The sequence below is a fragment of the Trematomus bernacchii genome, unplaced genomic scaffold (assembly GCF_902827165.1).
Source record: "Trematomus bernacchii unplaced genomic scaffold, fTreBer1.1, whole genome shotgun sequence".
In the NCBI taxonomy this organism is placed as follows: Eukaryota; Metazoa; Chordata; class Actinopteri; order Perciformes; family Nototheniidae; genus Trematomus; species Trematomus bernacchii.
In genome coordinates this window covers 1,876,805-1,893,260 of record NW_022987616.1, presented here as the reverse complement: position 1 = coordinate 1,893,260, position 16,456 = coordinate 1,876,805, and the positions used below count along the sequence as shown (strand labels likewise).

General features: G+C 41.3%; 3 protein-coding genes across 6 annotated transcripts; 1 reads left to right on the top strand and 2 right to left on the bottom strand.

Annotated features, from left to right (window-relative positions):
* Nucleotides 1-534: 534 nt before the first annotated feature.
* On the bottom strand, nt 535-1,833 carry LOC117483906. Of its 2 annotated transcripts, none has more exons than XM_034132245.1 (5): nt 1,778-1,833; nt 1,627-1,681; nt 1,494-1,552; nt 686-1,421; nt 535-606 (listed from the first exon to the last, which is right to left on the bottom strand). In XM_034132245.1, coding segments are annotated over exons 2-4 (786 nt in total). In that variant the 5' UTR covers nt 1,629-1,681; nt 1,778-1,833; the 3' UTR covers nt 535-606; nt 686-696. The 2 variants fall into 2 exon arrangements, with proteins under 2 accessions (XP_033988136.1, XP_033988135.1); XM_034132244.1 differs by having other exon boundaries at nt 686-1,424; nt 1,778-1,832.
* Nucleotides 1,834-4,622: 2,789 nt separating this feature from the next.
* Nucleotides 4,623-5,971, bottom strand: LOC117483905. 2 transcript variants are annotated; one of them, XM_034132242.1, is made up of 5 exons: nt 5,882-5,971; nt 5,723-5,787; nt 5,590-5,648; nt 4,774-5,512; nt 4,623-4,694 (listed from the first exon to the last, which is right to left on the bottom strand). In XM_034132242.1, coding segments are annotated over exons 2-4 (789 nt in total). In that variant the 5' UTR covers nt 5,725-5,787; nt 5,882-5,971; the 3' UTR covers nt 4,623-4,694; nt 4,774-4,784. The 2 variants fall into 2 exon arrangements, with proteins under 2 accessions (XP_033988133.1, XP_033988132.1); XM_034132241.1 differs by having other exon boundaries at nt 4,774-5,515; nt 5,882-5,936.
* A 671-nt stretch (nt 5,972-6,642) lies between these two features.
* Nucleotides 6,643-14,582, top strand: LOC117483902 (ankyrin repeat and SAM domain-containing protein 6-like). 2 transcript variants are annotated; one of them, XM_034132239.1, is made up of 18 exons: nt 6,643-7,201; nt 7,882-8,100; nt 8,228-8,429; nt 8,523-8,673; nt 9,397-9,441; nt 9,526-9,730; nt 9,845-9,951; nt 10,251-10,402; nt 10,500-10,737; nt 11,041-11,090; nt 11,201-11,395; nt 11,487-11,649; nt 11,727-11,947; nt 12,039-12,231; nt 12,502-12,569; nt 12,801-12,917; nt 13,093-13,177; nt 13,321-14,582. In XM_034132239.1, the coding sequence occupies exons 1-18, from the start codon at nt 6,873-6,875 to the stop codon at nt 13,368-13,370; spliced, it is 2,790 nt and encodes a 929-aa protein (XP_033988130.1). In that variant the 5' UTR covers nt 6,643-6,872; the 3' UTR covers nt 13,371-14,582. The 2 variants fall into 2 exon arrangements, with proteins under 2 accessions (XP_033988130.1, XP_033988129.1); XM_034132238.1 differs by having other exon boundaries at nt 13,093-13,189.
* The last annotated feature ends 1,874 nt before the right edge of the window (nt 14,583-16,456 follow it).

Here is a 16,456-nt window from a genome sequence, read left to right as displayed (position 1 = left end):
CATGTCTTACCAAGCAAGCGTACTCGCGATTGAGAAACACCCAGTAGGTACACAGTAGGTACCGTCAACACATGTGTCCGTGCGGAAACAATACCCCCAACCTGTAGTTCCTGGATTGAATTATGTAACCCCAGTGTATGAATCAGTGATCACTACAATATGTACATTGTAAACCTGTAACTGTGTTGTATGATGTCCTTTTAGTTTTTCTGTTGTTTTGTTTTCTGTCTTCATGTGCAACCTACTGCTGCAGGTCTCCCTTGAAAAAGAGATCGATGATCTCATTGGGATTCACCTGGTTAAATAAAGATTTGAAATGAAAACGTGTTTTGTGTCCCATGGCTAAAAATGATAATACTTCTGTAAACACAAGCATTTAAAAAAATTAAAATAAATCCAAACCAACGCAAGGCCATCCCCTTTTCACTGTTTCTACAGAGCAGTTGGTTGCTGCAGTTTAAGTTGAAAGCATTTGTAAAAGTTTTGCAATTTCACCAAAGCAACATTCCAAAAATAAAGACAGATTTACAAAGCCTTTGTGAAAGCACAGTTTATTGGTATATTGACATTAAGAAAAGCAGCAGTCAGTCATCTGTAACTGAAGACCTGCAAAAGCAAAAACATTTGTGAATCATTAGTTGGATGATGGATACAGAAACAGGGCATTTAGCAAATTGTGTCTTACCAGCAAGGTCTTTAGAAGACATATTTGCGTTGAGCGTTAGCAGCAGCACTTTCCCTGGGGTTGCTGTTGTGTCTGGGTAGTGGCATGGGCCAGGGAACAGGCTCTCCTGGGATGTAGCGGGTTTGAGCAACTTGTGACCTTTTGCGTTGGTATCTCGAACGCGAGCTAAAGGAGGAGACTGGCTCCAGACCAGCCACCTCGCTGAAGACTGGCTCAGGTTCCTCTTCACCAGCAGGTTCAGAGCTCAAACCACCCCCTACTTCAGTACTAGCGGAGCTACCATAGCCGACAACTTGAGCATTGCCGTTATACCCATTCCCTGCATATGCAACCTCAGGCTCACTGACCTGAGGGTTGTTATCACGCCCATCCATCAAACTAGCATCTTTTAAATTATAATAGCTACCAACATTGTTCTCTGGAGCACTGGTGTCATATCTATACGCAACCTCAGGTTCACGAACCACAGGGCTGTTATAGCGTTCATCCCTTAAACTAGCATAGTTATCTTTAACCACAGCCATGTTAGGGCTGCGGTAGAAATCTGGAGCCCTGTAATTGCCAGGGCCAGCACTGGAACTGGCCTCTTGAAGAGCAGGAAGTTCAGGAGCTTTGTTAGATCTTGGTACGGGTACACCTGGTAGATGGGAGCTGCTGCCCAGGTCAGAACTCGCCCCTCTTCCCCAATACCCATAGTTAGAAGGGGGTGGCCAATGCATGAAGCGTGGAGCAGCAGCTTCTGTTTCAAAAGGAAAAACATGTTAGCACTTTATTTTATTGTAAAAATCTTAAGGCAATATCGTCTCACCTTGTTGTATAGGATGACAGGTTATGTAGCCAATAAGCATGCAGGAAATCCACAACATCCTGCAGAGAGATTTCATTTTAGATTAGGTTTAAATCTTACCAATCAATAAGCTACAAGTCAGTTATCTACTCACATGATTTTTGTTAGGTAAATTCAGGATATGTATGCTGTGTGATTTCTTCAAGCAACTGTAGAGGTAAAGCATAGACAAAAGTGGTCATATTAACAATTAGGTAGCACAAAGTACAAATAAAAAAATTAAACACCCAAACCACAGTTAATACCTGCTAACTGCAACAAGCGTCTCCAACAAGTAGCTTTCCACAATGTCTTCAGAATCCAAAGAAGCTTCTTTTAAAGGATCCTCAAGGCTGTGTTAATTACTGTTTAAGTGGGAACACCTGCCAACAAGGACACCTGAGGTGTGTTCAATGTGAAAAGGTCCAGCAGCCTTTCATTGACAATACATTGTATGAATCATGAATAAAACATTGAAAAGACACAAGTGTGTCGGGAGCAACCTACATTTATATATTATATGTTTGTACAGTAAGTGCGGCTAAAGAATAAAAATACTAAGTGTTCAAAAAATGTATTAGTTGTTGAATTGTCTTTGTTTTAATTTTTATATAATGCATCCGGAAAGACAGACTAGACTCAATTAAATTCAATTACATATTGTGTTTGAAGCAGCATTCATTCATTCATTTATTTGTTGTGGTTTTTGATGGAAAGCCTTGGTACAGGAGATTTGTCCGGCAGTGGCTCAGTCAGTAGGGGCTTGGACTGTGAGCCGCAGGGTCGCCGGTTCAAGTCCCCGAACAGACCTAAATATGGAGTGTGGACTGCTACTTGGAGAGGTCCCAGTTCACCTCCTGCCCTGCCGTGGTGCCCTTGAGCAAGGCACCGGACATCCCCCTTCCCCCCCCCACTCCCATTGCTACCCGGGCGCTGTACCATTGGCGTAGCTGTGTAACCACATTGGTTTCCAAATCAGTAAGCAACTCAAATGTTTAGCCTTGAATATTGAAGTGGCAAAGGGTCAACAGGTCATGGTGGTGGGCTGTTACAGACCCCCCTCAGCAGTCAAGGAATCTTTGTCTTCGTTAGCAAATCTTTTATCTCAATTTGACTACAAGGAAATAGTGCTACTTGGCGATTTTAACTGGGACTGGTTAACTACAGTGTCAGAGGATTTTAAAAACCTTTGTATCTCATTAAATGTTACTCAGATTGCAGACAGTCCTACTCGCCCAAATATTAAGTCCCCAAATAAATCCTCCTTAATTGATCTCATTTTAACTAATGTTCCCCATAAATACTCATCTGTGGGAGTATTTGCTAATGATTTGAGTGATCACTGTGTTGTAGCCACAATTAGGGACACAAAAGTCCAAAAGGGTAAACCTCGCATTATCATAAAGAGAGAAACAAAACATTTTGTGGAGCAGGGTTTTGTACATGATCTGTTTGGTTTTGATTGGGGAAAATCGATCTGTGTGATGATGTTGAAACTGCATGGTCTTATTTTTATCTTGGTTTTATGGAAATTATTGATAGACATGCACCCCTGCGTAAATTTAGAGTGAAGGGACGAGACAATCCTTGGTTCTCTGCTGAATTGTCTAGTCTCCTACATGAGAGAAACAAGGCCTGGGCAAAGGCTAGGCAATCAGGCTCAGAGGTAGAATGGCTTTGTTTTTGGCAGCTAAGAAATAGCTTCACATCGCAAATCAAAAGTGCTAAGTCTAAGTATTATCTGTCAGTTACCACAAAAAAGCCTAAATAATCCTAGAACATTTTGGAAAGCCATTAAATCGTTATCCACCGGTGAAATCCGTAATGAGCTACCTCCTTGCCTTGCCACAGCATCTGGCACTATATCGGCAACTGTGTAGATCCCTCCATTAAGGAGGCTGTTGTTAAATTGCAGGCTGTTTTTAATATTATTCAGACTCAGCTCTCTGAACTAAAGCTTCTTTTAAATGTTGATAAAACTAAGGTAATGCTATTTTCAAAAGCCAAAAAGACACCAGGGACCACTTTGGATATTGTTACTGCGCAGGTCTCCCTTGTAAAAGAAATCGTTGATCTCAATGGGATTTTTTACATGGATAAATAAAGGCTACAAACAAGGAAAAATACTTGAGGCGGTTGCCTGTTATAAATACCTTGGTATCTGGCTCTTTTAAACTTCAGGTCAATAATCTGCTTAAAAAGCTGAGGGTTAGGCTAGGTTTCTTTTTCAGAAACAAGTCCCGTTTCTCACTTGAGGCCAGGAAAAGGCTAATCACTGTGACCTTTTTACCTGTGCTGGACTATGCTGATCTGGTGTATATGAATGCACCTGCCCATTACCTGATCAAGTTAGATGCCGCTTATCAGTGCGCTGAGATTTTTGACAAATTGTAAAGCGCGTACTCCTCACTGTACCCTGTATGCCAAGGCAGGTTTGCCATCACTTACTGTACGGAGGCTCACTCATTGGTACATGTTCATATATAAAGCCATGTTGGGTAAACTCCCGTCTTATATCTGCTCTCTGATCACACAGAGAGTTGCAAGTAGCTATTGCCTGAGATCTCATGTTGTGGTTTTGTTACATGTGCCAAGTGCTAGGACTCACTTAGGGACGAAAGCTTTTATGTGCGCAGCTCCTCTTGCTTGGAACAGTCTGCAAACTGAGCAATTTGGTTTCCACTGCCTGTTTTTAAAGCACGGATAGATGCATTATCTGATACTGTTGGTACCTGTAAATGTTGATATGTACATTGTAAACCTGTGTTGTATGATGTCCTTTTAGTTTTTCTGTTGTTTTCTGTCTTCATGTGCAACCTACTGCTGCAAGTCTCCCTTGAAAAAGAGATCGATGATCTCATTGGGATTCACCTGGTTAAATAAAGATTTGAAATGAAAACGTGTTTTGTGTCCCATGGCTAAAAATGATAATACTTCTGTAAACACAAGCATTTAAAAAAATAAAACTAAATCCAAACCAACGCAAGGCCATCCCCTTTTCACGGTTTCTACAGAGCAGTTGGTTGCTGCAGTTTAAGTTGAAAGCATTTGTAAAAGTTTTGCAATTTCACCAAAGCAACATTCCAAAAATAAAGACAGATTTACAAAAGCCTTTGTGAAAGCACAGTTTATTGGTATATTGACATTAAGAAAAGCAGCAGTCAGTCATCTGTAACTGAAGACCTGCAAAAGCAAAAACATTTGTGAATCATCAGTTGGATAATGGATACAGAAACAGGGCATTTAGCAAATTGTGTCTTACCAGCAAGGTCTTTAGAAGACATATTTGCTTTGAGCGTTACCAGCAGCACTTTCCCTGGGGTTGCCGTTGTGTCTGGGTAGTGGCATGGGCCAGGGAACAGGCTCTCCTGGGATGTAGCGGGTTTGAGCAGCTTGTGACCTTTTGCGTTGGTATCTCGAACGCGAGCTAAAGGAGGAGACTGGCTCCAGACCAGCCACCTCGCTGAAGACTGGCTCAGGTTCCTCTTCACCAGCAGGTTCAGAGCTCAAACCACCCCCTACTTCAGTACTAGCGGAGCTACCATAGCCGACAAATTGAGCATTGCTGTCATACCCATTCCCTGCATATGCAACCTCACTGACCTGAGGGTTGTTATAGCGCCCATCCATCAAACTAGCATCTTTTAAATTATAATAGCTACCAACATTGTCCTCTGGAGCACTGGTGTCATATCTATACGCTGCATAAGCAACCTCAGGTTCACGAACCACAGGAATGTTATAGCGCTCATCCCTTAAACTAGCATAGTCCTCTTTAACCACAGCCATGTTAGGGCTGCGGTAGAAATCTGGAGCCCTGTAATTGCCAGGGCCAGCACTGGAACTGGCCTCTTGAAGAGCAGGAAGTTCAGGAGCTTTGTTCGATCTCGGTACGGGTACACCTGGTAGATGGGAGCTGCTGCCCAGGTCAGAACTCGCCCCTCTTCCCCAATACCCATAGTTAGAAGGGGGTGGCCAATGCATGAAGCGTGGAGCAGCAGCTTCTGTTTCAAAAGGAAAAACATGTTAGCACTTTACTCCATTTTATTGTAAAAATCTTAAGGCAATATCGTCTCACCTTGTTGTATAGGATGACAGGTTATGTAGCCAATAAGCATGCAGGAAATCCACAACATCCTGCAGAGAGATTTCATTTTAGATTAGGTTTAAATCTTACCAATCAATAAGCTACAAGTCAGTTATCTACTCACATGATTTTAGTTAGGTAAATTCAGGTACATTCAGGATATGTATGCCGTGAGATTTCTTCAAGCAACTGTAGACGTAAAGCATAGACAAAAGTCGTCATTAACAATTAGGTAGCACAAAGTACAAATAAAAAAATTAAACACCCAAACCACAGTTAATACCTGCTAACTGCAACAAGCGTCTCCAACAAGTAGCTTTCCACAATTTCTTCAGAATCCAAAGAAGCTTCTTTTAAAGGATCCTCAAGGCTGTGTTAATTACTGTTTAAGTGGGAACACCTGCCAACAAGGACACCTGAGGTGTGTTCAATGTGAAAAGGTCCAGCAACCTTTCATTGACAATACATTGTATGAATCATGAATAAAACATTGAAAAGACACAAGTGTGTCGGGAGCAACCTACATTTTTATATTATATGTTTGTAAGTGCGGCTAAAGAATAAAAATTGTGTTCAAAAACTGTATTAGTTGTTGAATTGTCTTTGTTTTAATTTTTAAATAATGCATCCGGAAAGACAGACTAGACTCAATTAAATGACATTACATATTAGACATACATATATTTCATTTTCACTGACCCAAGAGAGGCAGACACTTACATCCGGTAAAAATGTAAAAAAATAAAACAAGTATATTATCATGATTACTAACTTGACTACACTCAAACTTGATCCACGTATGAAAAGCAATAATAGCATTCAAAACATTGAAAAGCGTGTATTAATGACATGAGTGTAGCCTACGTTATGCATATTACATTCCTGGCTGGCATTGTATGAAGAACACGTGATTGACTGTTCTTGGGCAAATACAAATTCCATTGCATAAATAATGAGGCTTTTATTTTGAAAGATAAAAGCGGAAGTCAAGTGTGTCGGTTAACCAAGTAACGGAACCGGGGCTAGTTGCCAGAAGTTGTTTTGTTGAAACCCGTTAAGTAAGGACGAAAGTGTTTTTCATCATAAAGATGGTTGTCTGGTTCTAGTTTTCGAGAAAAATAAGGGTAGTAATTGTCACGACGTTTAAACTTTATTTTGCTGTGCGTCATGATTTCCAATCACAGGCCGCCGCCAAGTGACCGAGGAAAAGTTATAGACCGTCGATGCAACTAACTGGAGTTGAATGGGAACGGAGACACACTTTAAATTAGAAGATGCATTTTGGTGTCCCCGCTAATTCGCTGCTGCTCTTCCGTGCCTGCGACGAGGGGGACTATGAAACAGCCCGAGGTATCCTGGAGCCCGGAGCCCCAAAAGAGTCCGGGAGGCAGAGCAGGCTGCGGTCAGAAGTGGGGTCGGAGTGCAATACCGTGGACATGTTGTCTCTGGTACCGGTGGACTCTACGGACGAGGAGGGGAACACCGCCCTACAGTTTGCCTCAGCCAGCGGTCATGAGAACCTGGTCCGGTTTTTGCTACGAAAGGGGGCATCGGTGGATAGCCGCAACAACTACGGCTGGACCCCGCTGATGCAGGCTGCTAGGTGGGGCTGCGTGCTGGAGTTCATAACACTGTTCTAAAGTCATAGGAGAAGGACTCACCAACCTTCATTAAAACTCTGGTGATCTTAAGTTTGTCATTTCATGCTGGTGTTGGTAAAAACTTCACAATACAGTGAAGACATTATCAGGAGCCACTCTTTAATTTGTCAACTAGAAACGGCCACATTTCTTCCTTTTTTTTGGTTGCATGGAGTTTGGCGGAGCATCATGTGTTTACTATCTTCTTTTTACAATTCAATAAGCTTTATTCTAATCATTCAGTTCAATTTGAATGTTTTTAGCCTTTTTCTTGGTGCATTTTGGTGTCTGAGGCCAAATCGTGTTCATATCTTTACTAATCTTTTCATCGGGTTAAAAAGGGATAGATAATTAATATCTACTAGCATTGTTATTAATGCAAACATTGCATGTGTTTGCTCTAATGGGTCACAGCAACGGTCTGATGAACAACACCTGTCTAGCTGTCTATAAGTAGAGTTCTCATGTTTGTGTGCCAATCTATAAGATGCTCACATTTCCTTTCAAAATTGTGACATAACTTAATTGACATAATGAAAGTAGGACTGTGCCTTGTCAACTTCCTGAGAGTTGATTCTTAAGCTAGGAAGAAATGTTTACTTAAACCGCATTTCTTATTATTTGTCCCTTATTCTCCACCCAGGTTTGGTCACCTGACTGTAGCCCACATCCTGTTGGAGAACGGGGCAGAGATTAACGGACGGAACCGGCTCGGTGCAAGTGTTCTGACTATGGCCGCTCGTGGGGGACACACGCATGTAGTCAAGCTACTCCTGGAGAGCGGGGCCTACGCTGATGACTACGATCATCTTGCTATTGCTGCAGAGGCAGTATCCAACGGCAACAACAACAACAGCTGCAGGTAGGGGCTGTTTATGCCAGACAAACTAAAACAAAACAAAATTTAGATTACCTTTAAAAAAAAAAGTGTAGTCTTCAACTTTTGTTTATCAGTTTCTTCCAAACTAATGTGGCTTTCTCTTTTACAGTGGGAACGGTTTTGGAGGAAGTGAAAGCTGTCTAGGAGACAGTGGCGGTAGAGAATTCATGGACATCATAGCCTTGATGGTCGCGTCTCAGCATGGCCACGAGGCCACGGTGCGCCTGCTGCTAGAATGGGGCTCTGATGTCAACTTTTCTCAGAAGACCACTGGCTGGGGACCACTGATGGTGGCCACCCTCAGCGGGAAGGTGGGTTCAATGGATAGATAAACCAGATGGACGGATTGTGTGTGATGTGTATCTTTGGAATATCTTGATAAATAAAGTGGGTGTGTTTCGTAGGTGGCTGTGGCTCAGCAGCTGGTGGAGCGAGGAGCGGACCCAGACAGGATCAATGTTCTGTCCAAGACGGCCTTTGAACTAGCCATGCAGCTTAAACAGAGAGACATCAAGGCTTATCTGGACTCCATCACCACTGTGCGACCACAGACAGGTAAGGCTTCCTTCCCAGATAGTCTGAAAATGAGTTGAATTCTTGGAACTTATTTTTGTGTTTTTATTCAGTTTAATAGAGAATTTAAATCTGTCTCTTTTTCAACCTATATCTACAAATGACAACCTCTCTGTGTGTTGCTGTTTTGCAATGCAATTATCACTGATGTGTGAACAAAACCAACAATGGCAGCTGTCAGCCTCTTTGATGTTCAATAGCTCTTCTCACCGGCAGCTCTTAGCTCAGTTTTCTTTTCTACATACAAGCCTTTTATTTTAATTTGAAAGGACATTGCATATGATATGTCCTTCTGAAACTAAACATTAACCTGAGCTCACTTCTGGCTACACTGTTTGACACTTACATGTAAGCTACCAATCAATAACGATAAATGGTTACATACTTTAATGTAAAAGCAGTGCCATTGGCAGGGCTACAAATTATAGGTAAAACATCATTTAGTGGTTTTACCCTAAATGTATTAAACAATCTTGGCAGCACTGAACATTTTCCTTTTACAGCATGTTTTAAATATATCTTTAAGTGTAATGTGTTTCTTCTTTCTCTATTTTTAAAGTACACTTGTGAGTGGGGAGCTCAGCAGTGATTAATATTTATTTACATAACCCTCCTCACACACACTTACACACAGATGATGCTGAGCTATGTGGAGTCAGGCCAAGTAGAACTGTTGTTTCAGTATATCACTGACTTTCTCCACAGACGATGAGAGAAGAAGACCAGATGTGTTCAGTGCTCTCAAGTTGGGTGAGTTAAATTGAACATTCAAAGATCAAAACTAAACACATTAAAATGGGATTTGTACTAAAACATGTGTGTTTCTTTACTCAGGAAATTCACAGCTGGTCAAGGAGATCTTGGAGGAGGATCCTACTCAGGTGAACTCATCCAATCAGGAGGGAGCGTCGCCTCTCATGATCGCGGCAGTGAGTGGTCAGCTAGAGGTGGTGCAGCTGATGGTGGATAAGAAGGCCGACATAGACAAACAAGACGGTGTCCATGGGTGGACCGCTTTAATGCAGGCCACCTATCATGGGTAAGAAGGAAATAATTGTAGGTAAATTGATCAAAGGTAATTTTTTTATGATTGCTGACCTTATCCTACTTTCCCACTCTTCTTTTGTGTTCTCCGTCTCCCTCCTCCTTTCAGTAATAAAGACATTGTCAAGTACCTGTTGAGTCAAGGGGCTGATGTCAACCTCCGAGCTAAGAATGGATACACAGCCTTTGATTTGGTCATGTTGCTGAACGACCCAGGTACCCCCCACTTTTATCACTTTACTCGAACACCTCTTTGAGAAAATGTGCTCTTGTTTAAAACACTTCCCTTCCAAAAATGATATAAATAGCAGAACTATTACAAAATCATAAATCCACCATTTGTGAAAACAGCAGAACCCATTTGAAAAGATAATAGCAGGTATTTGTCTCTTTTATCAAGTAATCTTAATAATTTTTAGTTGGGACATAGTGTGGAGGTACTTGTGATTAAAAAAAATGTTTTTACTCAGTGAATCCTTATTTATTTTCTCTCTTCCTATTTTGGATATTTTTAGATACAGAGTTGGTGCGTCTGTTAGCATCAGTTTGTATGCAAGTAGACAAGGACAAGTCGAAACACCGTGGCAAAGCATTAATAACTCGCTCCAAAAGCCGACAGTCCCTCAACAACGTCCCTGTGCCACCTGACGAGAAGGGAGGCCTAAAGGTAAAGGACAAGTCCTGTGAATACAAATCCAAACCATCTAACACTGATCAATTATATTAAACTAAAAATCACATTAACATGTCGGACTTCCTTCCAGTCCTGGTGGAGCCGGATGTCCAATCGGTTCCGTCGGCTTAAGTTGACTCACACACTGAGGCACAGTCTTTCATCCAACCGACTGGCTCCATTTCCAGACGATGCTGAAGCTTCATTGGATGCCACAATGAAGGCGGATAGGAAGCAGGCTGCTGTGTCTAATGCGGCGCTGGCATCAACTTCTGCCATGGGGGGGAACGACAACAACACTGCTTGGGCTGTCAAGAGCAAAGATTCTGGTGAGACAGAGAATAATATGAATTCTTCATCCGTTTTAGAGCACAATTACTGTAGTCTGTAACAAATAAGATGTTTAGATTATCAGGGGAACTCTACCAATTTCACACATCAAGTCTATTCGTGCCTTGTGTAGCTCCAGAGTGATCTGCTGCTTTTAAATGTTGGCATTGTTTTTCACGGGTGGGGAGTGACTGCATATCTTCATGTTGATCCTTGAATTCGGAAAGATGTCATACAGTCGTTGTATATCAAAAGACAAGGAGGTCAAATGTGTAAATGTAATTTAATTGTTCCCTTTTCAGGTCTTGGCAGGGCAAACTCAGAAAAGGAGGACTTTCTAATAACCACAATGGTAGGAGGGTTGGATTTGATTTAAACTTTTTAAGCTTGTTGTGAATAAATGACCCTACCTAGACCAAGAGCGTTACTGGGTTATTAAACAACGTTTTCTATGCCCTCTAGCTCAGGAGTGGTGCGCCCTTAACCCGTCTGCCCAATGACAAACTCAAAGCGGTGATCCCTCCCTTCCTGCCTCCGTCCAACTTTGAACCGTGGAACTCTGACCGCTCGCGTCTCCTCAGGGAGGGGAAGAGCGAAACACCCCGCCTGCCCATGCCACCCCAGAGGAAGCTGAACAGCAGTGGAAACTCAGATATTGTGAGTGTTTGTTTGTCAGAGGACTGGTGCTTGTATAAAACCATGTTTGATGTCATTCACATGTCTTTTTTCCTATATTCTCCTCTCTCAGACATCTATCAGTCGTGTGGTTAGCAGGTCCATAAAGTTTCCCAGCATCCCTAAAGGCCCTTCCTCATCCTCTCCTTCAAACTCTGGTCACTACCACTCCCCCCACTCTTCAGGAGGCTCCAATGGAGTGGCAGGAATCAACCGGGACTCGCACAACCGTTCAGGTTTACACAAATTAATAAACATACGGTGACACTTAGTTAACTGTAGCCATCTGGTAACATACTCTTTTGTCCACCAGGGGGCAGCGCAGACAGTGTTCTCTCCCAGATAGCAGCCCAAAGGAAGCGAGCAGCGGGCCTGATAGATGTGAAGACACAGGCTCCAGAAAAGCCGCCCAGCCAGACCCACAGCCAACCCTCAGTGCCCCCCCCAGCTGACCGCCTGCCGCTGCCTGATATCAGCCTCCCTGAAATCCACTCCCACCAAAGCCTGGTCGCTCCTGACATCCACTCCAGAAGGGTCTGTGTGTTCTCTTCTGTCATAACAGTGTCAAAAAAGTGTTTAAAAGTTTATTCTATAGTGTCAGTGAATCCACCCTTCTCCTTTGTAGAAGATGGATTTAAAGAAGAGACCTCAGTCTGGTAACTCCTCCACATCCAAGAGCACGTCGCCCACTCTGACTCCGTCTCCCTCCCCAACGCCAAAGCCCCCCACCGGGCCGGGAGATTCTCTGTCCTCAGCCTCCTCCCATCCTCGCTCCAAGAGCAGTGGTGGCTCGAGCAGTGGAACCATAACGGATGAAGGTGATACCATCGTTCTGTTTGCAACATGTTTGGCCACCGCACAAGCATTAATTCCACACTTATTTAGCAAGTAGGCTGATGTTTAAGGGAAAGCTTTTATTATTTATGCAGTAATTAGTTGTTGGTAACTCATTCTTGATCACTTATGATGGACCACTTTGTGCTCATTAGATCTTGACATATAATAATGAACACACATGAGGTTACAAGTGTCAACCCCTTTATCTTCGAATCATAACATTTTTTTTTTTATGTTCTTGCCTTTTCCAGACGAGTTGTCGGGTATTTTGAAGAAACTGTCCCTGGAGAAATACCAGCCCATATTTGAGGAACAGGAGGTATTTGTCAAAATTGAATTCCAATACATTTTTCCTTCAAATATAAAGTCTGTCTCTTTCTTTCGATTTTGATTGTTCTGTTCTCAAAGCAAATGGACCGCCTTTCCCATAACATCATTTTTTTTAAAGGAATGCATGGACTGAACAGTTTTGCACTCATATTGAGGTGAAAGTTGTAGATATCTAATTTATTGCACATAGTTCATACAGTGTTTTTTTCTCGTCTTTTAGGTGGACATGGAGGCGTTCCTGACTCTAACAGATGGAGACCTGAGGGAGCTGGGCATTAAAACAGACGGACCCAGACAACAGATCTTGGCTGCCATATCAGAGCTCAATGCTGGGAAGGTGCATACTTTTGAAAAAAACGTTTTCTCTCCAGGAAAACTTTGTTTCCAGCAATCTCTGTAATCTAACTATAGAGAGCAGAGATGGGCAGAAATGCTTTGAATAAGTACAGAATTAGTATCATCTTTGCCTGAGAATGTTAACTTGTTCTAATACTGCTGTTGGTTGTCATCAGGGCCGTGAAAGGCAGATCCTTCAAGAGACCATCCATAACTTCCAGTCTTCCTTTGGTAGCAGCGCCAGTAACACAAGACAACCAGGTGAATCACGCTGTGAGTGTCAAAAAACTAAGTTATCAAATCCAGTGGAATTTGAGCACGTAAACATGCAAAGACAACATCATAATCTGTCTCCCTACCACTTTATCTGATTTATTTTCTCTTTCTCCACCTTTTTTCCCTAGCACCAACAGGTTGGATGAGACACCAGGTTCGTTCCGCCAACAAAAGGTAGCCCAGCAGCCCAGATGTGCAACAGTACATCAAAGGTACTTAGAATAAGACTAAAACGCTGGCAACCTACAGCCAAGGTACGACTTAAATGGAGTCTTCTGGACGTGTCCCAGACTACTCGTGCAATGGGATGCTGCAGCAAAACAACCAACAAGACCCTGGAAAAACTGCTTATAGGATCAACCCCATTAAATAATTCCTCTTATGGATCCTAAAGCAGGAAAGGTATGACGGGGCTGGTTGAGTCCAAAGCAGAATCATTTGCAACGCACAAATGTCGCAAAATCTACTGCTAATGCAGCGAAAAGGGTTACGCAAAGGGGGTTGAGAGTAGAGAGTATCCGAACAAATGTGAGAGACACAGCCTATGTGTTGTTAAAACGGAAAGGTAAGTCAGGAGAAAGAAAGAGACAGATTACGAGTATAACAATAAAAAATACTTACAGGTACTGTATTAGTGATACTGTGATTGAGACTTAAAAGGTGCACTGATGAGAAAAGAATATGAAGTGAGGGAAAAAAGGGATATAAGCAAAGGTTTATTATAGTCATCCATTCTCTGGGACAGTTTTTGCTAGTGTGTTTATGTCTTTTATGTCTTCATTTTATAATATGTTTCTTAATGCTCTTAATGTCTTTCATTTTTGTAAAGCACTTTGAATTGCCTTGTGTTGAAAGGTGCTATATAAATAAACTTTCCTTGCCTTATAGGCCACTATGTAAAAAAAGAGGATTTTTATTTAGTAGATAAATAAACATGATGATGCATAAGGTTTTTTTTTTACAGTTCAAGGTTTTATTTGACTTAGAATGAGAGGACATTGGCAAAAACACATTTTGGGATTGTTTTATGAGCAGTATACATTAAGATTTAATGACGGGCATTGTGCAAAAGTTTCCACTGAGCCTGTTCTATGTTTTTGCATCTGGCTCCGTCCTTACGAAGCACTACATCATTCCAAAATATTCGGTACTTAAAATCCAAGATTTAAATCCACCGGATGGTTTGTGTTCACATGGGTCGGATCAATATGAGATGAAACCGATATCATATCCTGTTTAGTAGTGTTCTGTGCCTGTGGAAAGATGAATAAACATTCTGTACGCTTTCAAAGAAGAATCTGGATGATGAATTGAATCATTAAAAACATGAATGAAATCTGTGAAATGCTTCAGAACAAAAATAAACTTCCACAAGATGGCGGTGACCTTCTATTAATGTGTGATGGTTATGTTAAGCTCCCTAAAATGCGTCCTTGCTCATTTGTACTTGAATGTCTAAGTGATTTTACTCAGTACAACCTTGTGATTCTTTTACTTTTGTGAAAAGCTATGTTTTAGCATTTAGCATTATGCTGTAATTTTCACTTTTAGGTTCTCCTTAAAACCACTGTAACCAATGTAAAAAAGAAAAGTGTTCTACGACTGAAACTGAGATCTTTTTCCAGAGAAGTTTAAGAAGCATACAAATACTCTGCTTCAAATATTTCAATAAGGTCTGATATGGTTCTATTATTATTTCACTTTTTTTTCAATTCCCTTCTTATAAAAACGAGTTTATAAATATGCAATTCTTTTTGAAAGGCAATCTGCTGGATACCTGAAAAATCAGTTATTTTTGTATCTGCATTGGACACTCATCATACTTGTGCAAGTCCAATTCTGGATCATGAATTGCTTCCAAACCTTTTGTCACAAAATCCTGCCTGTACATTTATGTTTTACACTGAGGTTTATGTTTAAAAGTGAAGCTCAAATATCCAAGTGAAGTTAGTTTAGTTTAGTTTTCATTAGACACTGTGAGCAAGATCAGCTAAGCGAATGTGTTTTAAATTAGAACTCCTTCATTAAACACAGACCGACCCCAAAACATGACCAAATAGTGACACACTGGGGTTGTCGAAATAATTTTTGATGACCTGGATAAAGACTGGCCCGACAGACAGGGGACAGGGGTAGAGTTTAATGAAAAGCATCACTCAATGTAGAAAAGCTTTCCTCTCCGGGGGCTGTGGCAGATTGAGTGTTCAGATGTACAGTCATATGTTAGCTGTAAAAAAAGCAGGAGAGAAAAATACATTTGGAATATATTAACATTGCTGTGGCATGTGGGCAGCAAATTGAGTGACTCATTCAATTTCCTCCCAATTGAATTCATTCACATATGGTTTTGATTGGATTCTAATACCATTTAATAATATTATTGTCAAAACAGTAGTCATGCAGTAGTTAAATTAACAACATATACAGATCATGGGTCCCTTAAAGAAGTCACAAATGTAAATACTCACCATTTCTTTGATTTTATAAATTATTTTCTTTAAAACTCTATTTGTAACTCTTTTGCTACTGGTAAGATTCCGACAGTCTTAGCCAAGATATCTGCCTCATCAGCTGAAAATGGTCTCCTGTCTGTGGTAAAAACGGCTGACTGAAGAACCCCGAGTTAAGATCTCCAGAAGAGATACATTTTCATTAAGGGCCAGTTTTCCGATCTTCATTGCCTGTCACAGTACATATTGTACTTCTAAAAGGACACACTAAGGATAGACAAAACTAAACCTTACCGGTATATTGTACATGTGTAAGAAAATATACAATACTGTCAAGATTTAAGGAAGCTTTGAAAATTCACTCATGCAAATGTGCTGCAAAAGTCTATTTTAAGATAATTTAACTATGGTCAGCACAATAATTTACATGTTCAAATGTACTCTAATCTACCTGTTAAAAGAAATGCAAGATAAATTGAAAAATATTAAACCCAATGAGTTGTGATGGTGCTGTCCTCCCACAGGTGTGTGTGCAGGTGTTTGGGACTCCATTGCCCAACATGGAGTAGTGTCCTGTCATTTGGGAATCTTCCCTAAAAGCTTGGACGTCATTACAATGAAATTCACTTTGTGGCCTCTGGCTGTACAAGCCTGCGCGGTTTTTATATGTGCATCACCCAGGGCAATGGCTTTACGTGTGTGTGTGTGTGTGTGTGTGTGTGTGTGTGTGTGTGTGTGTGTGTGTGTGTGTGTGTGTGTGTGTGTGTGTGTGTGTGTGTGTGTGTGTGTGTGTGTGTGTGTGTGTGTGTGTGTG